Source organism: Sorex araneus, chromosome 4 (assembly GCF_027595985.1).
Source record: "Sorex araneus isolate mSorAra2 chromosome 4, mSorAra2.pri, whole genome shotgun sequence".
In the NCBI taxonomy this organism is placed as follows: Eukaryota; Metazoa; Chordata; class Mammalia; order Eulipotyphla; family Soricidae; genus Sorex; species Sorex araneus.
Genome location: NC_073305.1, coordinates 116,192,484 through 116,218,399, shown reverse-complemented (window position 1 = coordinate 116,218,399; position 25,916 = coordinate 116,192,484). Strand labels below are relative to the sequence as shown.

The window sequence follows — 25,916 nt, the reverse complement described above, 5'->3', positions numbered from 1 at the left end:
GGAAGGGATTTCTGTTTTGACTCACTCTGACGTATTCCTTTAGGTCATTGCTGTGTTCAAGGATGTGTTTGGTTCAAATTCTGATCCCTACACAGGAAGCAGACTGTTTCATATTACTCCCTACAATGTCCAGGTGAGGGGACTGTGATACTGTTTCCTGTAGGCTCTTGGTGCCATTGCCAGGCGTGCCTTTGAAACGTCCACGGCCTGTCTCTTTGCAGGTGGGCTACTCAGTCCTGTCCCGGGGCAGCTATGTTCCTCCACTGTCTCGCCGCCCTCTGTTGATTCTGCATCAGTCCTTACAGTCTCTGGAGTCACTTATGAAGTGTGTGCAGATGAGCTGGATGGTCATCCTGGTGGGTCCAGCTTCTGTGGGCAAGACCAGCTTGGTCCAGCTGCTGGCACACCTTACAGGTCACACGTTAAAGATCATGGCTATGAATAGTGCTATGGACACTACCGAGCTTTTGGGCGGATTTGAGCAGGTAACTGGTCCACTTTGGCCTTTTTTTAAACTTTTTTTAGGCAGATTTATTGATACTCTGTTCTGAGTCCGTGGTAGCTGCTGATGGCATTGTGCCTCTGACCCGTGGCCGTGACACTTTCCTGCACTCTGGAAATTACAGGTCGACCTTGTTCGTCCATGGAGGCAGCTGGTGGAGAAGGTGGAGTGCATGGTGCGGGCACTTGTAAGAGACAGCCTCCTTGTCAGTGCCGAGGACGGGGAAGTGGTGCTTCGAGCGTGGAGTCATTTCCTGCTGACCTATAAGCCCAAGTGTCTCGGAGAAGGTGGGAGAAGTGTCACGGTGGAGATTGTCAACAAGCTGGAAGCAGTATTACTGCTTATGCAGCGTCTCAACAATAAAATCAACTCATGCTCGAAGGCCGGTAAGTGTGTTTGGATGTATCTGCGAGACACTCACCATTGCCCACGTAGTTTCCATCTGCAGGGCATATGTTTGTAAATTTCCATACTCGTTAATTAATTTAAACACTATTAGCAGCCAGAACTCTGAAATCGTTGTCTTAGAAAGTAAAATGAAGTGTAAATTATTCAGAATGGGTGATCCTAAACAAATCACAGTGGAAAGAAATTGGTTACTGCTCCACCCCAACCCCTTTGTTTTCTTGCTCTGGTTTGAAGTTAAGTGCTATGACTGTGACATTACAGAGTTTGCCAAACTTGTGGAAGAGTTCCGAAGCTTTGGGGTGAAGCTATCTCAGTCAGCCAGTGGCCACAGTCATGGCACGTTTGAATGGGTTGACAGCATGTTGGTTCATGCCCTGAAGTCTGGAGATTGGCTTCTGATGGACAATGTTAACTTCTGCAAGTAAGGACCTTATGCCCAATCACATGTGGGCCGGATTGAAATTTGGGATGTGCTTATCAAAGTGGAAACCCAGGTGGAAGCCGTGGTGTTTTAATTCCACTGGTTTTGTTTTCTGGTGCCAGGGATTAAACCCAGGGCTGCCTCAGATAATTGAGATATGTGTTCTGTCATTGAGCTCATTCATACTTTATCTCTCCCTCTCTCCCTTTCTCTCTCCCTCTCTCCCTCCCTCCCTCTCTCTCTCTCTTGATAACGTGGCTTATAACAGTGTTAATGTGTATGCTTTTGGTGTACAAATTTACTGTGCCTCTACTACCACCACCAGACTTCCCAAGCCCTGCTGTGATGTCATTCTAGTCTGCCCCGTCCGCAAACCTCATCCCCTGGTGTCTGCTTAACTAGGGTGCCTCTTCAGACATACTCTGCAGAGTCCGCATGTGGTGGAAGTGGGAGTTGGTCATTAGGCAACTGCAGAATTTTCCTCCTCTGTAATAGTTTTGTGCTGAACTGAAGGCAGCTACCAAACTTGGATTACTTTTCTAACCCATATCCTTTGAGTTAGACCTTTTTCAGAAATGCCTGTTTCGTTCGGGTCATACTCGAGTGCAGATTATTGAAATGGGGGATCTGGCACAGGACAGACATAACTAACGGTGCATGTGTACGGGTCGGTCACTTGATCCAAAATTCAGGAGGAGAGGGGCAGATGTCAAACTGCTGTGTTAGACGGACTGCACAATGAACACTTGTGGGTCAGGCGGGTTTTGCTACCTGGAGCATTGTCTTGTTTGGGGGCTACTCCCAGCTTTGTGCTTAGCAGTTACTCCTGGTGGTACTCGCAAGTTCATATGGGATGCTGGGATCGAACCTGGGTTAGTGAACTCCCTACCCACTCTGCTCTCACTCCCGCCCCTGGAGCATTTTTTTAAAGAGTGCTTCAAGTTGAGAGATATATATTTTTAAATGGGTTTGATGTTGTTGGAAAAGTGAGACTAGAGGGAATGAGATAAATAGCTAAGAACATTTTGATCATTTTCCTTGATTTCAAATACTCTGTGTTTACCTTGGGTTGTTTGCCTTGGGAGTTCAAAAGGAAAGAAGGGTGGGGGGAACCAACTCTAGTGAAGACTTACCACTTGGGCTTGGGGGGTGGGTGTGGTGGCTGTATGGGAAGGAGGGCCGAGCTCAGGAGCAGTGGGGGGCCTGTGTGAGGAGAGGGGTGCCAGGCCAGCATGTCCCTCATCTGGACTCTCTCTGCAGCCCCTCGGTGCTGGATCGCTTGAATGCCTTGCTTGAACCTGGAGGTGTCCTCACTCTCAGTGAGAGAGGAATGATCGACGGGTCCACTCCCACCATTACCCCCAACCCCAATTTCAGGTATGTTTGTGTCCACTTCCTCTGTGGACCTAAGAATCTGACGGGCCCCGTACCAAGGCGGCAGCCCTGTGGCCGGAGTTCACCACAAATAACACTCTGCAGGAGGAGGGGCTGGCAGGAAAGGGTGGGACCATGGAATCTGGTTGGCTGGTCAGCTGGGAGGGCTTAGGAGTTGCCATGATGGAATGGGGGCGCCATACAGAAGGGGAAGAAAGGGGAAGACATGGGGGAGGGCCAGCAGGGAAGCAGCTGGTGCTCTTGGAGATAGCCATGGTACCAGCTCGGTGGTGGTGGTGGTTGGGCAGGGGGGGGGGGGTTTCCTGGGCGCTGAGGGTAGAGGCAGTTGCTCCCTTCTGTTCCTGTAGGGGAGTTAGGATGAGGGCGTATTTGCCTGCTGTGGGGACGGAACGAGTCCTGGAGTTCTCAGCTAGCACGGGGGTGGGGAAGGTACTGAATATACAGCACGCCTTCTTAAGGACGCAGCTTTCAGGCATGTAGAGACCTCGCAGCCGACTCTGAGCTGCCATGAAGGATTGGCTGTCACCAGTTGTTTCTGAGCTGCACCTAACTGGGACTTTTAACTTTTCTTCCTGAATGGTGTCATTTCTAGACTTTTCCTCTCAATGGATCCTATTCACGGAGAAATCTCTCGCGCTATGAGGAACCGTGGCCTTGAAATCTTCATCCCCGGAGAAGGGGATGGGAGCAGCGCAGATGAATTGGACCTTAGAGTTCTGCTGCACAGCCTGGGCGTGGTGGGGGCCAGTGTGTGTGATGCCCTCGTGGCTCTGCACACAGAGACCCAGGGTGTCCTTGTAGGTAAGCAGTGGGGCTTTTACACCACTCGGCAGAGCTGTAGTCCTGTTGGAAAAAGAAAGAAAAACAACTCATGTTTCTTTGGACGATCAGTCCAGGAGTTCTCATATTTCACGCACACAGAAGTGAGCAGGAAAAGTCTGTTAGAATTGCACCCTGCTTCCTGAGTTACGAGAATCAGCATTCCCCACTCCCCTTCTTTGGGAACCACTTCTGGCAGCGCTCAGGTCTTACTCCTTGCTCTGTGCTCAGCTGTCACTCCTGGTGATTTCAGGATAACATGCAGTACCAGGGATCAAATGGGTCATCTGCATGTAAGGCAAGCACCTTAACACTCTGCTTTCTATCTCTCCAGCTCAGTAAACTTTTTTCCTCTTCTATTTTTGGGTCAACACCAGCAGTGCTTAGGGCATACGCCTGACTCTGCACTTAGGGATCATTCCTGGAGGTGCTCAGGGGACCTTATGGAGTGCCAGGGATCAAACCCTGGTCAGGTACAGGCAAGGCAAACACCCTACCCACTGTGCTACCTCTCTGGCCCCAGAAATCAGTATTTTATTTTATTTTATTTTATTTATTTTTGCTTTTTGGGTCATACCTGGTGATGCACAGGGGTCACTCCTGGCTCTGCACTGAGGAATTACCCTTTGTGGTGCTCAGGGGACCATATGGGAAGCTGGGAATCCAACCCAGGTCAGCTGCATGCAAGGCAAACGCCCTACCTGCTGTGCTATCACTCCAGCCCCAGAAATCAGTATTTTAAAGATGTAATCAGAGACTCAATTTTGAGGAATATGCTACATTCAGTACTGAGATATGTGCAATTGGCCTCTTAATATCTTTACTGTCATTATTGAGTCTTCTGAGTTGAATGAAAGGAAACTTTGGCCTGAGACATGACTCGGTGATAGTCTGTGCAGCCCTTGTTTTGCTCCCTAGTATCACAAAAAACCTTCAAAGAGGAAACTTTGAACTGTTTTAAAAATTAGGTCTTCCGTCTAACAAATGTCCCAATACATCAGGAAGAAGAATGATAATGGAAGCTTGCCATTTATAGAGTAACTACTGTGGTGAATACAATGTTGGCTGCTTATTTTATTGCACATCAGTTCTGCAAGGCATGCGTTTCCAAAGAAGAGTTTAAAAGCCAAGTAACTTGACAAAGCCAGACAGCTGGGATTTAATTAATGATGACAGCTGAGATTTGAAAGTAGGTCAGCTGGATTTCAAAGTCTCTGGTTTTCCGAGAGGCCATGTTCATTTTGCCACCTTTGGTGTGCGTCAACTTTAGATTAAGGATTAAGTGACCAGATTTTATCGCACTTTGTAAATGAGTCATCTAACCATTTTCCTACAATATGCTGTTGACAACTAGAGCGTGGAGGTGTGGTGGGGGTGTAGTGGGGGTAAGGCGCGTAGGGAGAGATGGGATAGGAGAGAAAGAATATGAATGTTCTCATGTAAGTTCAATGTATGCTAGCAAGACCTTATAATATATTTAGAAAATGTTCAAAATAAGTGTTTGGGGTGGTTTGAGTGAAAGACAGGTCGAAGTGGAAGTTAGTCATTTTCGTCTGGGATTGTACAGCATTACAGAAGGCAGTCTTTTTTCCTTACAGGTTCTCCAACGTCTTGTGTTTCAACCCTGATCCAGGCAGCTGTTATCATTGCCCAGTACTTGCAGCGAGGGCTGAGTTTAGCCAGAGCCTTTTTTGAGGCATGTTGGGAAGTCTATGTCTGTTCCCAGCATTCGCCAGCAAATCAGAAGGTACTGTGATGTGTTCTAAACAGCTTTCTAACACTGTGTTGCTAAAGTTAAGAAAGTCTCTTTATTGGTGGTCCCTTTTATAACTAAGAGTACTGACAGCTACGATTATTCTGTGTCTAAGATGAGATATCCTTTGAGAAGATAGCTAAATATCTAGAATTTTTGCCAAGTACCTAAAAGTTATGTATTATTTCTTGAAACTCATCAGAGAAGGCAGAATTAGCTTGCTCACTGAAGCACGTTTGAGAATTATGAGCTGGTCACATGGAGTCTAGGCTACTTCTATTCTGGTAGGTTGTTTATAATGGCGCTGATATGTTGTGTGTTGCACATCCTGTATTGTCCCCTAGCTTGCACAGGCTGTACTGGAGAAACATATTTCTTCTCTGCAAGCACGTGAAACCTGGGGTAGCTCTATTCTTGCTATGGGGCTTTGGCCCGATTCTCTGCCTTCTGCTGTCTTTGCCACGGAAGACTCTCACCTGTCTACAGTGCGAAGTGATGGACAGATCTTAGCATATTGCCTCAACAGAATGAGCATGAAAACGAGCAGTTGGACAAGGTCAGTGGAAGGGCTTTGTCCCTTTGATAGCTTGCCTGGGATTTTAAAATTTTTAATTCTTGTTTCCATACTGCTCCTGGTCTAGTGCAGTCGGCCAGAGCCCTCAGTATCCAGCTGTTGTAGTGGGATTGCTCTTTGGGATGCTGCTCCCTGTCATTGTTTTGTTTTGTTTCATCCTCCTTGGAGCTGGCTCATCTCTGTCCCAGGACTTGATTATTTATTGCTGTCTTCCTGATACTTGTAATTGTGAAAGTTTCTTCTAGCACTGATGTTTTCTATGATAATGAATTTTTAGGATTCAGCCTCTTACTCTGTCAGACTTGGAGAAAATTATGCAGTCTTCCAACCCTGAGAACTTGAAGTTCAGTTCAGTTGAAATGGATACCTACTGGATCGATGAACCAGATGTTCTGGCCATGGCAGTTAAATTGCTCATTGAAAGAGCAACCAATCAAGATTGGATGCTTAGAGTTAAATGGCTTTATCATTTAGCCAAAAATATACCACAGGGGCTTGGTAAGTAGAAAAGCTTAATTTGTATAATGAGGGAATTTATGTACACTTACTCTGTTTTAGTGCCTCAGCAGCTGTGTTATTCTGTGATTACCCTGTTAAAATTACATCTGGGAGATCTAGCAAAAAATTTATGACTTAGAGTTACTATTTGTACAGCTGTTAAAGAATTAGGATGTGGAGATTGGGGGAGGGGTTTGATAAAGAAGGTTTGTCTTTTATAAATCCCTAGAGAAACTTTCCCCCATGTAATCCTTAATATTTGAGAAACTGCTTACCTCTTTAATTTCAAAAGGGAAATATTTTATGTTAATAATTACTTTAAACTTGGGAAGGCAATCTGCTTCCCACCCCTACTCCATCCCCCTTTGTACAATCACTGCTACAGTAATTCTATGTGGGTGAATTTTACTTTCGGTAAATAATACTTCCCTTAACTAAAACTACGTACAAAAGATCCTAATCATAGGGCCAGAGAGATAGTACAGTGTATAAAATGCTTGCCTTGGATGCAGTTTTCCAGCTTGATTCAATCCCCAGCACCCCATATGGTCCCTCGAGCATAGCCAGGAGTGATCACTGAGCATATAGCCAGGAGTACGACCTGAGCAGTTCTGGATGTAGCCCTTCAGAAAAAAAGACTAATCTTAGTTTGGTGCTCCAAAATGTCATGCTGAGTTTCTTTCATGAGAGGAAAAAGCAGTTAAAAATGTCAAATGTGTTAGGGGGCTGGAGAGATAGCACAGCGGGTAGGGCGTTTGCCTTGCACGCGGCCGACCCAGGTTCAAATCCCAGCATCCCATATGGTCCCCTGAGCAGTGCCAGGGGTAATTCCTGAGTGCAGAGCCAGGAGTAACCCCTGTGCATCGCCAGGTGTGACCCAAAAAAGCAAAAAAAAAAAAAAAAAAATGTCAAATGTGTTATAAATACAGGGCATGGAATTTTTTGGTAGAAACTGTTGGATTATGTATTTTGGTCATTATTCATCTTTCTGGTCTGTGAGAACATGTAGATATGCCAGTGACTGTACATTACCATATGTTGCATATGATTTGTCTACATATGTATGGTGACAGAGTCTAAATTAAAATTGAAATCCAGTTCCTAAGGTGCATTGATCACATTTCTAGTCAGTAGGCCTATGACTGACCCCTGTTCCCATTTTATCACTGCAGGAAATATGGTTGAACTGCATTGCTTTATGCACTAACATTGACTCTGCCTCCTCCACAGAGTCCGTGCAGATTCACTTGGAAGCCAGTGCTGCGTCTCTTAGAAATTTTTACTCAAAGTCTCTCTCATCGGGGATCAGTAATGTCATCAAAATAGTGCAACCAAATATAACAGGTATGGTACCTAGCTTATTTCCGAGTCTTAGGACTGCATTGATAACTTACCCAATGACTTCATGGGATTTTTCCTTTTAGAAATTCCACTCGAGTAGAAATTCCACTGGAACAACCAGCATGTCCAGAGTCAATCAAATTCTGTGGGTTTTTTGTTTGCTTGTGTGTTTTTGAAGCTCTTGTGTTTTTTGTCAGTGTTTGCAGAAGATGCTGACATATACCATGGAAGGATGAGCTCTTGCGTTGGTAGACTGCCTTTGAGCCCAACTCAGCCACAAGCTAGCTTGTTGATTATGTTCTTTATTTATACTCTACATGTATTTGAAAATTATGGGAATTAAATGTCTGGTGTTTCTTCCACTATCAAAGTCCTTCGTAGTAGTAATATTGGCTTTTAAAAGTTTTTTATTTAGGGTTTGGGGGCCACACCCAATGGTGCTTAAGGGCTTACTCCTGGCTCTGTGCTTAGGAATTACTCCTGACGGGCTCAGGGGACCATATGGGATGATGGGGGATTGAACCTGGCTTGACCCTGTGCAAGGCATTCACCCTACTTACTGTACTATGGCTTTGGACCTTGTATTAATTAATGATTTGTAATAGGAAGTTATTTTTTTAATTTATTGAATCCTTATGAGAGGATTCATTGAATTGAGTTATTCGCTCCTGATTGTGTCTTAGTCATAAGAAGCACCCATTCTTTCACAGTGTCCACTGCCCTCCACCAGTGTCTGCAGGTTCCCACCTACCCTCCAGTATGCCTCTATGCAGAGAGACACTTTTATTTTTTCTTTTTAGGCATTGTGCTTTGCAGTTGTTACTGAAAGGGTATCGTGCATATCATTTTATCTCCTTTCAGCACCCAGTTCTTGCCAGAGTGATTGCTTTCCCCTGTCACTGACATAGTGGTTTCTTCTCTGACCTAACTGCCCTCCCCCTTTGTGGCAAGGTGTTTTCAAAGGACCAGTCCTCCTAGCCTTGGTTTCATTTGTCTCTATTCTCCTGCTGTTTCTTTATACCGTGTAAAATGAATGCAGTTGTTCTATGTCTGCCCTCTCCCACTGACTCATTTCACTCAGTATAATACTCTCCATATCCATCCTTGTATCAGCAAGTTCCATGACTTCATTTTTTTCCCTACTGGGTATATAGTATTCCATTGTGTAGTTGTAACATCGCTTCAGGAAGAGTTAAGTTTTAGTTTTTAATTTTTGTGGGTTGGGGGCCATTCCTGTCTGTGCTCCAGGCTCACTTTTAACTCTGCACTCAGGGATCACTCCTGGCAGGCTTGTTGAACCATGGATCGAACCCAGCTCAGCCAGGTGCAAGGCAAGCACCCTACCTGCTCTACTGTAACTTCTGTCCCTTCAGGAAGTTTTAAACTGGGCTATTTCACTTGAAGGGAAATGAATGCTATATTAATTTTATTGTAGAAAATCTCAGTGAGAAAAGATAGTTTTGTCAGCAAAAGACTAATTTACAAAATCATAATGATAAGATAGGCATCTGAATTATCTAATCAGCCAAATAAGATATTCAGTTATTCACTTTATTATTTGTTTCTTGTTTGGGTTTTTGGGCCACAGCTGACAATGCTCAGGGGTTACTTCTGGCTCTGCGCTCAGAATTACTTCTGGTAGACCATAATGGATGCCAGGGATTGAACCTGGGTTGGCTGAGCATATGGCAAATGCCCTACATGCTATATTATGGCTCCAGCCCCCCATTTTTTTTTTTTTTAATGAAAGAGTGAGATTATAAACTTTATTTATTAGAATAGGACAATAAGTGTGTCTAGATGATCTGAAGGGAAGAACTATAGGGGAATTTTCTTAAGAACCAGGTAATCAGTTTCCCAACTTCATCTTCATTTGATGTTAATCTAAACATGCCTACAGCCATTCCTAAGAAAAAAAGATGTATGATGTGATGTGCTGTGCTACACCAGTTATGTCAGACTAAACATACTGGCATGGATGGTTGGGAAGAAACAAAACACCCTTGGTAGATTAAGTTTATGATGGAACAAATCACGGCTTTCCAGTTGTGGGAAAGATGCTGGCCTTTGGGAGCACAGTTCTCAGTAGCAGGGCAGTTTCCTTTTGAGTGGGCATGACTTGCCCACTTCCGCAACATTCGTTTCACCTTCATCCTCCTTTTCAGTTGTGTTCACACAATCCTGCCCTGGATTGTGTCTTACTACTGAGCACAATGTCCCTGTTAACCTTGCTGTTTCAGTGTGTATTCATTAATCTACTGCTTGTTGGATGCTCTTACAGCTTTACAGGCCTGAAGTGCCCACTGACCCATCCTTTCCAGCCACTGTCTCGTTCCTATTACCCTTGGTTTGTCTTGCTTTCCTCTCTCAGCTTCTCCAAGTCCCCAAAGCATCTGAGTTTCATCTCTGCTGCTTTGCAGAGAGTAGCAAGTCTGAGCCCAAGGAACTCGTAGGGGCAGCAGTAATCACTTTTATGGTTATAAAAGACTTCATAGTCTTTTAATGACTTGGTGACATAATCTCGAGCATCATTCTCTTTTCTCTTTCTCTCCTTTTCCCTCTTTCCCTCCGTCCCTGGCCACTTGAGTTACTCTTCTAATGGAAAGTAATATAGAGATGCATTTCTTCATTCTCTGCATCTAGGAATTTTTGTGGTTCATGATGAAAGAATGGGTAACTGAATCCATGAATTCTTTTCTAGCTGACTTTGAACGAGACCTGAGCAGGTGCATTCATTAGTTGGAATGTTTTTGTTCTAGCAGAGATTATCTTTATACCCCATAGTAAAGCATTTTGCAAGCATACATATTTTATATTTGAAAAGGGAAAAGGATGCGGCCTACTAAAGCTGTTCTTTCTTGTGTCATGGTTGAAGCCAATATTTTCCACTTTTCTCCATTAGTACTGAATGTGATCAAATTAAGTAATAAAATTGCTCAGCTGAAATGTGCCAGACAAGAGCTTTCACTTGAAATTCTTTGTGTTTTAAACCAGATGAATTTGTGATCCCTGTGGACCCCCGATGGAATATGCAAGCGTTGGACATTATTAAAAATTCAATGGATTTTGATCCACAGACAGACCAGCTGCAGCAATTTTTTGCACTCTTAGAGTCTGTTGCAAACAAGTAGGTGACGCCTGCTACTCTGAGCAGTGTTTGCCTCACGGTGCGCTGTGGTTTCACTGTCCTACCTTTCTAAGATTCCGGCCTGTCTGGTTTTACATGTATTTGATTCTGTGACCCTGAGAAATGGCAGGTCTGAGATATGATTTCATCCTTCCCCATCTCACCTTCCTGACCTGCGTTCAAGAGAAGTGATTCTAGGGCTGGAGCAATAGCACAGCGGGTAGGCTGTTTGCCTTGCATGTGGCTGACCGGGTTCGATTCCCAGCATCCCATAGGGTCCCCTGAGCACTGCCATGGGTAATTCCGGAGTGCAGAGCCAGGAGTAACCCCTGTGCATCACCGGGTGTGACCCAAAAAGCAAAAAAAAAAAAAAACAAAACGAAAGAGAGAGAAGTGATTCTGACTTATGTCGACAAGCCCATACATTTGACAAGTTAGTCATTATGTAAAGCCTTGGAATTTATGAGGATGATGAGGATGGTTAAAGAGATGCAGTGGCCCTCAGCATTAGTGCAAGGCCCTGTTTTTGTATTAACCATTTATTGGCACAGAATGGTTGCTGTTTTCTTTTTGTGATGCCTAGTGGCTCCTTTCATTTTGTCTGATGGCTCTGTCACTTGTCCTTTGCTGTGTACCCTGTCTCTCCATCCTCAGATGGCTGGTTGGAGATGTGTAGCACCTGCATCCTTCAGCATGCACTTGGATAAATATTGATCTCATTAAATTCTTTCCTCGCCTTTTTCCCCCCCAGTTTCGAAGCCATACTTGGTGGTGCTCAGGGACTACTCCTAACTTAGTGCTTTGGGGATCCCTCCCTGGGGTGCTCTGGGGACTGTGCAGTGTAAAACAACTAGCCCGGGCTTCCTGCATGCAAAGCATGTGCTCAGCCCATGAATCTATCTTCCCACCTCTTTCTTCACTTTTTAATACAGTGACCTAGAGTCATTTTTAAAATTGGCCATCAGTAAAATAGCACGATTTAAAAAAAAATTTTTTTTTGCTAGCATCTGGCAGCTTTGGCTGCCCCTGATGGTGCTCAGGAACTATTCTTAGCTCACAGTTGAAATTTTTGTTTTTCCTTTTTGGGTCACACCTGGCGATGCACAGGGGTCACTCCTGGCTCTGTGCTCAGGAATTACTCCTGGGGAAAGTGCTCAGGGGACCATATGGGGTGCTAGGATTTGAACCCGGGTTTGCCGCGTGCAAGGCAAATGCCTACCCTCTGTGCTATCACTTCAGTCCCTACTGCAGTGTACTACTTTTACTTCACTTGTATCACTTGTCATCCTGTTGCTCATCGAGTTGCTCAAGCGGGCGCCAGTAATGTCTTTATTTGTCCCTGTGGCATGCTAGTGTAGCCCAATGGTGTCTCTGCCCGCTCCAGGAACACGAAGAGCCTCAAACTATTCATTTCAGAGTCTTGACAAAGAAGTCTATCTCACGGGTGGGCTGCCAGGTGTTCTTTTGACATCCCATGGAATCTAGTCAGTAACGGCTCAGTAACGGCTCTAGTCTGGTCTAGGCTCTAGTCTACTTTTAAAAATAGCTTCTAATTTTGTAATTGAACTATCAAGTGTAAATACTTACTAATGGAACTTAGAGTAACATGTATGGTTTTGATGCATTTTGAGAGTGATTCCATTCATGGGACTCTGTACCAGTAACTCAGAGAGCCCCTTTTAACTACTCCCGGCATCTTGCCCTCTCACTGCCCAGGTGACTTGCCCGAGTCTCTGTGTCATTTTATCTGCCTGTCACCACAGTGGCAGTGCCCCGGAAGTGCTTCTCCGTACAGCTCCTCCTTGCCCTGCTTTGTCGTCCTCATTTTCCGCTCCATCCCTTAGTCCAGAACTAGGAGGGCCAGGCACAGACAGCAGGGTGGAGGGTAGAGGTGTCCCAAGGCAACTCGGGACCCGGCAGCTAGAAGAAAGGACAGAAAGGCGTTGTTCCCCAGGAACTGTTTCTTAATGTGACCATATCTCATTTCAGGACAATTGTGTATCTTGACCGGGAAAAGCGGATTTTTACCGAAGCAAACTTGGTTTCTCTTGGTGGCAAGAAGTTAAAAAATAGTGTTTTGAGAATGTCCTTTGAATTCCACAAAGGTAGGTGCATGGCCGCTCATTCTCGCTAATTACCAGTCTGCTTGCATGGTATAGCTGCAGGTAGGAAGAATTCAGCACCTGCTTCTTTTCAGATGGTCCCTTCCGGTTTGCTGACTGGATTTCATTTATTTATTTATTTATTTATTTATTTATTTATTTATTTATTTATTTATTTATGCTTTTTTGGTCACACCTGGCAATGCTCAGGGGTTACTCCTGGCTATTCAGGAATTCCTCCTGGCGGTGCTCAGGGGACCATCTGGGATGCTGGGAATTGAACTCAGGTGGGCCACGTGCAAGGCAAGCACCCTATTCCCTCAGCCCTGTTGACCGGATTTTAAACATATTCCCATGCCACGTGTCCTTGACGGCCTGTGCTTTTTAGAGCTGTCAAGGCAGGTCCCTTAGGTGCCGAATGAGCAAAGGACAGCATCCTGTGCTCAGAGTCGCACACTGCAAGCAAGGAGCAAGTTAGAATTGGGAACCCTTAAGTCCGTTGGCTGAAAAAGCATAGCACTCAGAATCATTTACTCATAGGTTCTGTTCTCTTCCTAGTTAACGAACTGAGTTTTGTTCTGTTCTTGGGGTATACCCAGCAGTGTTCAGGGGCTACTCCCGACGGCACCTGGGAGACCATGTGGTGCCGGGGATTAAACCTCTGGCGTGTAGCACTGGGCGCTGCTTCTTTGAATTAATCACCCTGATCCCTAATATTTTTCTAAATTTAATGCAATTAAATTGCAAAGTTCACCTCACTTGAGGGAAAATATTCTAAACTTTTAGGTAGTATAAACCTTGAAAATGTCTGTCCTCTGGCCTCATGGCAGCGTTTGTTAAGATTGGTATATTTATATCTTCTAATATCTTTAGCTACCCGTGGCATATTCAGTATGCCAAAAACAGTAACGATAGATCTCATTCCCCTGACCCTGAAAGAGCCTCTAAGTCATTGGGAAAGATGAGTAAGGGGAGGCTGCTAAAATTTTAGGGCTGAGAGGAACAGAGACGTTCCTGGTGCCCACTCGAGTAAATCGACAAACAACGGGATGACAGTGATACAGTGATCTTTATTACCTTTCCATCTAAACATATATTCGCTTGTTATTCATTTTATATCTAAACAAAGGTTTCTGGTTGGCTCTTTTTCTTTTTTTATTAAGACATTGTGAAGTTCTCTCTGTACTTTCCTGATTCTCTAAGTTGGGGCATAGATAGGCAGAAATTTTGCTGCTGGTTCTGAGGTTTTGAAATTAGGTGGGGATATTTCTGTTGGGATTGACATTAATCTCCAGATTATGGCTAGCTGTTTTTTTTTTTAAAGTCTAGAGATTAACATAAATCTTACGTAATGTTCTTATTTATGGCACACAGATCCAGAGAGCTATCAGAGTCTGCCCCATGAGGTCGTGGTCAATCTCGCTGCTTTTTTTGAGCTTTGTGATGCCCTCATACTTCTCTGGGCACAGTCTCCCCAGGGGATGGTGTCAGATGCCAGTGTACACGAGGTGAGAAGTACCAGCTTGAAACGTGTGTGTGTGTGCGTGTGTGCGTGTGTGTGTGTGTGTGTGTGTGTGTGTGCTCGCGTGCGTGCGTGCGCGCATGAGCGCCTTTACATTCAGAGAGGGGGTAGGAGGGAGGGAGGGAAAAGGGGGTCAAGTTCTTAATCACAGAGAATTTCAACATACTATGAAAGGAGTATTAAAATTATTATTTTTCTGTCTCACAGTTTTGAGGCCATTTCTTCAAACATTTATTTTGGGGTCACACCCCGGCTGCTCTCAGGGCTTCCTCCTCGCTGTGCTCAGGGATCACTCCTGGCAGGACCATATGCAATCTGAACCTCAGTCATGCACTGTGAAGGACTGCTTGCATAACCTGCAGCACATGACTTATCAAACACAAAAATCCACCTAACCTTGCAATTTGTATGAATTCTTATTTATTTATTTATTTATTTATTTAATGTATTGATTTTGGAGCCATGCTGGGCAGTGCTCAGTATTTATTCCTGTTTCTGTGCTCATGGGTCACTCTGGGCAGGACTCAGGGGAACACATGCAGTGCCAGAGATTGAATCTAGGTTGGCCATATATGTAAGGCATGTGCCCTGCCTGCTGTACTCTCTCTGGTCCCCAATAATTTCTCTGACAAAGTTCTAAAAAATAAGCAAAAATTAGGTTTCTTATCAAAGGTCATTATTAGCAGTATTAATTAGCAGTTGTGTGTCTAACTGGGAGATACTTTTGACAATTTTGGTTTACTTTGTTCTTAGATCTTACGTTCTGTGCGGTGGCGGGACCGGTTTTGGATTGTGGCTGACTCAGTAAAAGTGGATGTCCAGGGCCTGGGCCTACTTGCCCTTCACTGGCACTGGGTTTTAAAGTATTTAGTCCGCCAAATCCCCCAACTCCTGATGAACCACGAGGACAAGTAAGACTGACGTTTAGAGTAATGTTGTCAATAACTGCAATATTGGTGATGCTCCAAGAACTGGGTGTAAAATTGAAGGTTGTTTATTTTGTTTTAATTTACCTTATTCTTTTTTTTTTTTCTTTTAATTTTGGGTTACACCTGGCGATGCACAAGGGTTACTCCTGACTCTGCACTCAGGAATTACCCCTGGTGGGGGCTCAGGGGGCCATATGGGATGCTGGGAATCGAACCCGGGTCAGCCGCGTGCAAGGCAAACACCCTACCCGCTGTGCTATTGCTGCAGCCCCACTTTACCTTATTCTTTTGGCCTAATGGTGAACATAAAATGCAGTCAGTGTTACTATACATCATCTTCCCCTTTCCTTAATGCCTTCTGCCTCTTTCTCCTTTAAGGTACTATAATGAGGTTCAGGCAATCTCAGAACATATTCAGAATTGCTTGGGGACCCCAACAGGTGGCTTCACTGGTATAAAGAAGTTGCAGAAGTTCCTGGGACGACCATTTCCCTTTAAGGTACATCTTGGAAGCACATAGTAAACTCAAAAATAACCTGAGGTTCTGGATTATTTGACCTGTATTCTAACCCATCCTTCCTCTACCCCACAAATGTTTATTTTCTAAATATCCAGGGGTGCTACTAACTTGTTACATGTTAGGTTCTACTTATTCCTGAGACTAGGAACACTGGGTAAAGTTTGAACTTGATGGAGGGTAAATAACCTTCTTGGTTCCCTGGCAGCAGTAAGGGACCCCTCTCAGTGTTATCTCGGATGGGCGTAGGAGCTGGTACAGGATCACACTTCAGCAGGCTCTGCTGGGCTTCCGTTTCAGGACAAGCTGGTGGTGGACTGCTTTTCACAGCTGAAAGCTCTTACCAATGCCCTGGTGGTCAGGGAGCGATCGCATGCCCGCGGGGACAGTGGATGGCAGCACGACATTAGTCGTCTCCAAATGGTCGCTTCTGAGTGGACCTTCAAGAAAAGTCTTCTACAGTCCTGGGGGTTGGTGCTCCGAGCTAATGTTATGGAAGATGTCAACCCAGGTAACATATTCTGGCATTTAACAAGCTGTCAGAATCTCTAATCTTTAAAGTTAATTGGGTTTGGGGATTGTTTTGGGAGGCCAGCGGGGGCAGGGCAGTGGGGAATAGGGAGGGTCGGGATATTCAGTAAGTCTCAGGCATGGGGCTAAAAGGCGTGTGGGGTGAATATTTCATTAGTTCCATGCAGGTGTCAATATCACCCTCAGCACTGGAGAGACTCGAGCTTGAGTTGAGCTGAGCTCACGTGCACGGCCTCATGAACGAGGTGTTTGCAGTCGGAAGCTGGTTCAGTTGACGGTAGTGTTATAATACCATCATGTCTTTTTGTCCAGATGAGTTGAAGAACCTTGTGCATGCTCAGTGTTTAGAGTTAAAAGCCAGAGGGATTTCTCTTGGTTCTCCGGAGCAGTCTGGGGAAGCCTCCTCCCTGTCCCAGCCAGATTATACCTCCTTGATCCAGCTCACCAGGAGCGTTCAGCTGTGGCCTGCGATGGAGTACCTGGCGATGCTCTGGCAGTACAAAGTGACTGCTGATTTCATGGATCAGGCTTGTCTGAGAGGGTAGGTTGCCCACTGGGTGCTTTTCCTTGGGGTCATGTTGTATGTCCTGCCTGTGAAACGTTGCCTTGTGTTACAGGTACTTGACAGTAGGTAGCCAACCAGATCAGTTGCCACTTTCAGAAGCCAGACCTTCTTGCACCTCTTCCTCTGCCATGCCGTCCTCTCTGTACAGGGTTTACTAATTGCTTTTTTGGCAGAATTGTCTGCTCATATTGAAATACTCTATATTCCTTTACAGAGCAGTTTCTTGGTACTTCAGGAACATGGGCAGAAGGGGGTGAGGGGTAGGCCACATCTGGTGGTATTCATGGGCTCTTCTTGGTTCTGTTCTCAGGAGTGACCCCCTGACTAGGTTTGGGGGGCCCATTTGTGGTGCTGGGGATCAGTCCAGGGTTGGTGGATGCAGAACAAGTGCCTTAGACTCTGTACCATCTTGTTGGCCCCCTGCGTAGGCACTTTATCAGTTTTTTTTTTTTTCCTTTTTGGGTCACACCTGGCGATGCACAGGGGTTACTCCTGGCTCATGCACTCAGGAATTACTCCTGGCGGTGCTCAGGGGACCATATGGGATGCTGAGATTTGAACCTGGGTTGGCCGCGTGCAAGGCAAACGCCCTACCCGCTGTGCTATCGCTCCAGCCCCACTTTATCAGTTTATTAATCAGCCTCACCGTGTACCCTCTCTCTCTCTCTCTCTTTCATTTTGGAGTAGGTCCAGTCCAAACCAAGAACTCCAGATGAGTGAAAAGATAAATCATTACATCACATTTTGTCTTAAGCACACACCATTTGCACCTCAAGAGCTTCGAGTACTTTGGGCCTTACAACGTCACCAGAAGGTAAAAAACAAAAAGGAAAATAAACCACTTTACATTGTAATCTAATTAGAGTGTTTTATTGTTGTTGGATTTTTTTGGGGGTTGGGGGGTGGGTTATACTGGGCAATGCTCAGGGAATACTCAGGAGTATTTGCACTCAGGAGTGACTCCTGGTATAACTCCGGGGGGACCATATGTGGTGGCTGGGAAAGCCAAGATGGTGTGTAAAGCAAGCACCCTATGTTGTAGTACGGTTCCAGCCCCTCATAGTTTTATAAATGGGCTAAGTAGCTTGACCAAGATATTGAGGAGGGGGGTGTGGGAATCCAGGAATATCAGGTTTAATGTCTTCAAATCCATGTTAGTTTTAGAAGGGTCTTCTAAGACAGAAACTCATGACTGTATGTACGGAACATGTTCCTCCAACATACTCTCACCCAGTGTTCTTGTATGTCTAGCTGCCTCTGGAGGCAGCTATCTCTCTGTGGTCCGAGCTGTTCAGTGCCACATTTGGATCTTTCTGGAGCAGCATTGTCACCACAGACCCGGAGTACTGGCTCACGTGGAGCCCTCTGGCCGACTCGCAGCAGTGGGAGGCGCCCAGGTCCTCTTTAGACTCGACCCTGAAGGTATGTTTGCCTAATTCAGCAAAGTATTAGTGGCGATGGGAAGTCATCTCAGTAACCTAACTATAAACATTGATTCCTTGGCTGCACCAGTGACAAAGTAAGTGATTAAAATACTTGATTTGCTGGAGGATGTTACCTTCACCTCAGAAAAAATACCCTCTGTTAACAATACAGGAAATGCATACAGTGTAAAAAGGTTTTCTTTGGGGGCTGGAGCAATAATACATTGAGGAGGGCATTTGCCTGACCCAAGTTTGATATCTTGCATCCCATATGGTCCTTGAGCACTGCCAGGAGTAATTCCTCAGTGCAGAGCCGGGAGTAACCCCTGAGCCTTGCCCGGTATAACACAAAAAGTCTAAAAAAAAAAAAGCATTTTTCTTTAACAAGTCTTTAATTTTCTTTCTATTTAAAATATTTTGTGAGGCCAGAAATGTGACACAGTACGTTGTAGAGTGCCTGCCTCCCAACTGTGGTCCTGGGTTTCATCTCTGACACCGCCACCTCAAATTTTTCTAGTATAAAAGATTTTCACACTGTGGAAGTGTGCTTATAATGTAGAATTCACCAGAAATAACAATTTTTAAGCCTTCTGTTTATGTACATACATGTTAAGCATGTAAGTAAACTGAGGAACTTGAAGGTGTACCTTTATAGTGTTGGCAGGAGTAAATTCAGAACTCTGCTAAAATTTATTCCAGTTACTTTCTTACTAGTACATGCAGAGGTTACTTGCCTGTCCTCTTCCAGTTTATATTAACTGTCTTTGTATGTCTTTGTTCATCTGATATTTCTGGTCTCTGCCTCTGCACTCACGGATCACTCCTCACAGGCTTAGGGACCCATGTGGAATCCTCAGGATTAAGTCTGGGTCAGCCTTATGCAAGACACATGCCCTCCCTAAACATACTTTTGCTCTGGTTCTCGTATGTCTGTTTTCATGTTGAAACTAATTTTCTCAATAGGGTGGTGCTCAAGGTTACACCTGGCTCTGCACTCAAAAATCACTGCTAGCGGTGCTCTGGGGACCAGATGGCATATGGGATGCCCAGGATTCAGTCTGAGTTGGCTGTGTGCAAGGCGAATGCCCTACCTACTGTACTATCGCTCCAGCCCTGAAACTTCAAATTTTTCATCAGTTGTACATCTCAAAGCAGTATCGTTTTAGACTCATTCATTCTTTACATTCAGATTTCAAATGCTAATATTCAACACAACCCTGTTGCTAACATGGATTTGCTTCTGTACTCTTGTTTCCTTGCTCTGTTGATGCTGATTCTCAATGTAGAGCGTCTGTCACAGGCTCTAGTGAAGCCTCATGCATTCCCAAGCATCACATAGTCAGTGTTTCCTATCGTGTAAGTGACCGCCTGACTCTCCTGGCAGCAAGTGTGATTGTAGCCCAGCGAAGACCCCGAGCCCAGGTCTGGCGGGCAGTGTCCTGGGATTCTTGTTCTTTCCCAGCCTCCATGTCTCCCGTTCCTCCCTGCAGCTCTCCTCGCTCTGCTGCAAGCACTGTCCCTGGTGCTCAGGCGTGCAGGCTTTGCTCCCGCTCTGACGTTGGCTCTGGTCTCTCACTGCTGCTTTGCTCGTTTCTAGATTCTCTTCCTCCTTCTGAGGTGCTCACTGGCATTTTAGCGACCCTTGGCGTCCCTTTCATGAAGTCACTGTCTCTCTCTCCGCCAGGGCCCCGGCAGCCTCGGTAGAGCCGTGTTTTCCAAATGCTGCTTTGAGCTCTTGACCAGCAGCTGCAGAGAAGGTCCCTGGGATGTGAGTGGCCTCCCCATCTTGTCTTCCTCACACGTCACACTGGGAGAATGGGTTGAACGGACGCAGCAACTCCGGGACATAAACTCAGTGCTGTGGACCAACATGGCAGTGCCCTCCATGGCCGAGTTCAGGTACGTCCCCCACCTGGGGCAGGGATGCTTCCTGGCTGGTCAGCAGGTTCCAGCCCAGAACTGGCTGCCAGGCATAGGTGCTTAGTTCTGCTGCCAAGACTTGACGCATCTTGTCATCAAGAGGGTGGTGCTTAGTGCAGTGTTAGGTCACACGTGCTGGGGTTGGGGGGTAAGACACAGACATGGGGGCTGGAGCAATAGCACAGCGGGTAGGGCATTTGCCTTGCACGCGGTTGATCGGGTTCGATTCCCAGCATCCCATATGGTCCCCCGAGCACCGCCAGGAGTAATTCCTGAGTGCAGAGCCACTTAGGAATTCCTGTGCAATGCCGGGAGGGACCCAGAAAGCCAAAAAAAAAAGACACAGACTTGGCCAGATGCCATGCAGGCCCGTGACTGGTTCCCTGTCTGCACAGGTGCACGGACTCGAGACTACAGGGCCTGGTGCTGTGCCGGCACCTGTTGGGCCTGGCAGGGCTCCTCCCCGGGCCCCAACAGCCCGAGTACGTGCGGGCCTGCCAGCGGCTGCCGCTCCGGGACAGCCGCGCCTTCCAGCACGTGGGCCAGACTCTCGGGGGCCTGGCCGGCCGGGACGCACTGCCCCAAGACCTGCTGTGCCTGCTTCTCACCTGCCTGCGCCACCTGTGCGGCGAAGCGGACAGCGAGCGCGACCTGCCGGAGCCGGCCCGGCGGGGGAGCCTCTGGGTGAGCCTCGGCTTGCTCCAGATTCAGACATGGCTTCCCCAGGCTCGCTTTGACCCTGCCGTGAAGAGGGAGTACAAGCTCAAGTACACCCAGGAAGAGGTATGCAGGCGAGCCGGGGCCAGGCTCCTCCTGACCCGCTGGGGGAGCTGGGGGTGTCGCTCGGTCCGTCTTCCCCCCACCCCTCTATGCACACAGTTTGCTTCCAGCAGACACAGGCACAGGGAAGGGTGGAGCCACCCGGGACACCCGCAGGAGCAGGGACGTCTCTTGGCTCTCCACACTTCTGCAGAAACTGGGTTTGGGGTGTTTTGGGCATGGGTGTCTTTGTAGAAAGGGCATGTCCTGTTCGCCCAGTTTCCTCTTCTTGGTATTACCTGGAGCTCGAGAGTCAAGTAGATTGATTGGATGTGGCCTCCTTTGTCACCACATTGTAGTTTCCATCCAGATGCAGGAACGTAATACACTGAGATAGCGATTTAAGGTTTGTGCCTTGGTTTCAAGGAGGACAGTTAATTGGGGTTAAGGTTCATCGGCCATAGTCTCGGAAGGTTAGAAATATCAGAGCTTTTTCACCAGAAACTTGCGAGTAGTCTGGGGCCAGGGCGTGGGCTGCCCTGGCTCCTTCAGGAGCCCTGTCTTCCCTCTGGTGGTTCTGCCGTCCTCGGGGCCCTGGGCTTGGACCGAGGCAGCAGCGTCCTCGCTGGCCGAGCCCAACCTGCTGCTTCTCCCTTTCCCAATAGTTGTACCAGCTGCAGTGCGAGTGGAAGACCCGAAACCTGTCATCACAGCTGCGGACAGGCCGAGACCTGGGAGACGAGGACATTATCCGACACGCTCATCCTCACGTCAGGTAACTCCGGAGTGCTGATGCGAGATAACAGAAGGCAGCTTGAAGTCCATCTTTGCAGTACCACTGCAGCGTTAGCAGAGCTGAGGGGTTTCGTCAATAGAACGGCATCAGATATTGGACTGTTAAAATCAGAAAATCTCTTGAACAAGAGGGAGGAATCATGAGGCCCAAGGGAGGTGCGAAGTGAGAATTCCTTTTTAGCGTTGGAGAGGCTGGAGGTGGTGATCTTTACGGTGTCCATCTGTCACCATTGGAAATGCTGGACAGTCCAGTGAGTTCCAAACGTCAGTCAGTCCTGGCCCTGTCCTTTGACTGTAGACTTCGGGTGGGCTCTGTCCTGCTTCTGAGCCTTCATGCCTGTGTCTATTAAAGGAGGATGATATATGTTCATTGCAGCACTGTTCACAATAGCCAGAATCTGGAAACAACCCGAGTGCCAGGGAACAGAGGACTGGTTACAGAAACTTTGGTATATCTACACAATGGATTACTATGTAGCTGTTAGGAAAGATGAAGTCAATGGAATTTACATATAAGTGGATGGACATTGAGAGTATTCATGCTAAGTGAAATGAGTCAGAAAAAGAGAGACAGACATAGAAAGTTTGCACTCACATGTGGAATATAAAATAACAGAGTAGGAGACTAATACCCAACGACAGTAGAGACAAGGGCCTGGAATATTGATCTACGGTTGGAAACGTATCTCATGAACTGGGAGAGAAGGCAGCTGGGATAGAGATGAGATCACTAACTCAATGATGGTTGGAGAAATTGCTTGGGATGGGAGATGTGTGCTGAAAGTAGATAAAGGCCAAAAATGATGGCCTCTCAGTATCTGTATTGCAGACCGTAATGTCCAAAAGTAGAGAGTAAGTAGGAAATTATCTGCCATAGAGGTGGGGGAGGGGTGTTAGGGGAGGGGAGGAATACTGGGAACGTTGGTGGTGGAAAATGCACACTGGTGGGGGATGGGTGTTCTACGATTGTATGACTGAAACTCAAACATGAAAGCTTTGTAACTGTATCTCACAGTGAGTTAATTTGGGAAAAAAAATAAAAGGATGATAGGGGTCCGAGAGATAGCACAGCAGGGAGGGCATTTGCCTTGCATGTGGCTGACCCAGGTTCAAGCCCTGGCATTCTATATGGTCCCCAGAGCACTGGCCAGGAGTTATTCCTGAGTGCAGAGCCAGGAGTAATCCCTGATACTCTCTGGGTGTGATCCCAAAAGCCAAAAAGATAGATGGATGGATAGATAGATAGATAGATAGATAGATAGATAGATAGATAGATAGATAGATAGATAGATAGATAAAAGGAGGATGGTAATACCTGCTTTAGAGGCCTGACAAAGCGCGGCTCTCAGTCTGGGTCAACATGCTGGAGGTCACTCACTTTGCTGGGTCCCCAGGATCCGTGGCGTGTGGCCTTTGCTCTGGAGGGCTCAGCTTAGGTGTGCGCCTCCTTGTTCTGGCTGGGAGTGGGCCCACACGCTGTATTTCAATTGCCTCCAGGTCACTTCGCCAGAGAATGGAGCAGCTGGAGAAGGCTGTGTGCGACCTGTCCAAGAAGCAGGCCTGTCGCCCGCCGCTGCCCACCTACGAGTCCTTGGTCCAGGAGCTCCACCACTACATCAGCAGCATCGCCCAGCCCGCGGCCGTGCGGGACCTGCTGGCCCGGCTCCTGCAGCAGCTGCGCCCAGAGGGGCCGCGCTCGGCACTGGCGGCCCAGGCCCTGCTGAGGGAGGAGTCCTCTTGGCAGCAGTCGCAGCAGCAGTTCCGGAAGCGGCTGGCTGAAGACTACGCCCAGTTTCCCGACGCCGTGGCCCCGCTGCAGGCTTCCATCCTGCAGCTGCAGCACGGCCTGCGGCTCGTGGCGTCCGCTGTCCACGCCGCGCTGCATGGCAGCGTGGTCTCGGCAGGCAGCCTGGGCGCCCTGGCCACGTCCCTGCTGGCCTTCCCTTCCGTGGGCCCTGCCTTCCCCACCTACTATGCGCACGCCGATGCACTGTGCGCCGTGGAGTCGGAGGAGGTGCTGCGTGGCCTCGGCAAGCTCCTCCCCAAGCGGTCTGGCAGCAAGGAGCTGGAAGGGGGTGGGAGGCACTGCCCGACCCGCCAGCAGCTGCTGCTCAACTCGCTGCTCTACCTGCGCTCCCACGTGCTCTGCAAAGGCGAGCTGGACCCGCGGGCCCTGCAGCTCTTCAGACACGTGTGTCAGGTGCGCCTTACACCAGAGCCAGCCAGGAAGGCCCCAGAGGACAGCAGCAGGGGCCAGGGAGTGGGACATCTAGCTAGTGGCTGCTTTTCCCCGTTTCACGCTTGGGAACCTTTGCCCCTCAGGGTGATCTGAAAGGAGAGAGGGAGGGAGGGAAGGAGGGAGGGAGGGAGGGAGGGAAGGAGGGAGGGAGGGAGAGAGAAGGGGAGAGAGGGAGGGGGGAGAGAGAAGGAGGGAGGGAGAAGGGGAGCGGAGGGGGGAGGGAGGGAGAGGGGGAAGGAAGGGGAGAGAGAGGGAGAACACAATAGGGCACTTGCCTTGCACGCAGCCCATCTGGGTTTGCTTCTCCGGTGTTCCAGATGGGGTCCCTGAGCATGCCAGGAGTGATTCCACACTGCTGACTTTGGCCCAGTTGCCCCTCCTTCCCAGTAAAATAAGTGAAAGAAGAGATCACATAAAATGTTAGGAGACTGCATGGGGTTAGGGTGTGAGGTCTGGGAAGGCATAACTCACTTCTGCTGACTGGTATCTTTCAGCCCTCTTAGCTTTCCTGCAGCAAGTTTGTACACCTGGGACACTATAGGAGAAAATGCATCAAGAGGGTATTTAGGAAACTTGTTTTTGTGCAGATAAACAGCTCAGAAACAGCCTGTTTGTTCTCTTAAATAGAATTTTATTTCTTGGATATTGGCGTTATTTTGTGTCTGAACCGTGTCTCTTTTATTCGTGTTGAGTTACTCAGCAGAAACGAGTGAGCTTTCTTTCGAATGTGGTTTTTCAGGAAGTCATCAACGAGTGGGATGAGCAGGAGCGCGCAGCCCAGGAGAAGGCCGAGCAGGAAAACAGCTTGTACAGATCCAGGAGTAAGAGCTCCAGAGCAGTCCTGAGCGAGGAGGAGGAGGAGGAGCGGGAATTCAGAAAACAGTTCCCACTGCACGACAAGGTTGGCGGGCAAACACATTCCCTTCAGATGGTTTTACATAATTTCAGTCTTTGCTGATGCATAAAAATTGATTTTTTTTTTTTTGGATCACACCCGGCGATGCACAGGGGTTACTCCTGGCACTGCACTCAAGAATTACCCCTAGTGGCGCTCAGGGGACCATATGGGATGCTGGGAATCGAACCCGGGTTGGCCGCGTGCAAGGCAAACGCCCTACCCGCTGTGCTATCGCTCCAGCCCCTGATTTTTATTTTTAAAACCCCTGTTCATACTATCTCATCTTTGCTTCTACCTACTCTGATGACTGGAACTGCAGTTTGATTTAAGAACTCTGTCTACACTGTTCTTTGCAGGACTTTGCAGATATTTTGATCAAACCAACACTGGAGCAAGAGAAAGGAGCAGCAGATGGGCAAGAGGAAGAAGGAGAAGGAGTCCCGGACCCTGCCCTCCTCTCCCAGAGCTCCATGCAGGCTGTGATGCTCATCCACCAGCAGCTGTGCATCCACTTTGCTCGGTCCCTCTGGTACCAGCAAACTGTGCCGCCCCATGAGGCCAAGCATTACCTCAGCCTGTTTCTGTCCTGCTACCAGACCGGGGCCTCTCTCGTCACGCACTTTTACCCCCTGATGGGTACGGTACTTTCCTGCTCTTATACTTGTAGGAAACCAAATCAGTATATAGGAGGGGGCACAAGAAGTAGTTACTTGGCAACCCAGGTTCGACTGTGACTCCCAAGCAACAACAAATAGATAAATGCAATGGCTACTTTTGGAACAGTCAGAACCATCACTACTCTGTGTTCCTTAACTTCCTTATTGATAGAATTAAAAAGAAAATTTAATTCCAGAAAGGGGTCTTAAAATGCTGCAAT

At 47.2% G+C, this 25,916-nt stretch overlaps 1 protein-coding gene across 1 annotated transcript in view; it reads left to right on the top strand.

Annotated features, from left to right (window-relative positions):
* Positions 1–25,916, top strand: part of MDN1 (midasin AAA ATPase 1) — a 134,820-nt gene that overhangs the window by 70,902 nt on the left and 38,002 nt on the right. The window contains exons 41-65 of the mRNA XM_055134887.1: positions 44–133; positions 222–485; positions 627–888; positions 1,172–1,331; positions 2,592–2,708; positions 3,319–3,527; positions 5,144–5,292; positions 5,643–5,854; positions 6,150–6,370; positions 7,601–7,714; positions 10,706–10,838; positions 12,828–12,943; positions 14,315–14,448; positions 15,216–15,373; positions 15,770–15,890; positions 16,209–16,419; positions 16,752–16,980; positions 17,692–17,818; positions 18,256–18,426; positions 20,113–20,327; positions 20,744–21,131; positions 21,773–21,882; positions 23,400–24,102; positions 24,881–25,042; positions 25,396–25,675. Coding sequence (XP_054990862.1) covers positions 44–133; positions 222–485; positions 627–888; positions 1,172–1,331; positions 2,592–2,708; positions 3,319–3,527; positions 5,144–5,292; positions 5,643–5,854; positions 6,150–6,370; positions 7,601–7,714; positions 10,706–10,838; positions 12,828–12,943; positions 14,315–14,448; positions 15,216–15,373; positions 15,770–15,890; positions 16,209–16,419; positions 16,752–16,980; positions 17,692–17,818; positions 18,256–18,426; positions 20,113–20,327; positions 20,744–21,131; positions 21,773–21,882; positions 23,400–24,102; positions 24,881–25,042; positions 25,396–25,675 — 5,056 coding nt within the window. The remainder of the gene's footprint in view (positions 1–43; positions 134–221; positions 486–626; positions 889–1,171; positions 1,332–2,591; positions 2,709–3,318; positions 3,528–5,143; positions 5,293–5,642; positions 5,855–6,149; positions 6,371–7,600; positions 7,715–10,705; positions 10,839–12,827; positions 12,944–14,314; positions 14,449–15,215; positions 15,374–15,769; positions 15,891–16,208; positions 16,420–16,751; positions 16,981–17,691; positions 17,819–18,255; positions 18,427–20,112; positions 20,328–20,743; positions 21,132–21,772; positions 21,883–23,399; positions 24,103–24,880; positions 25,043–25,395; positions 25,676–25,916) is intronic.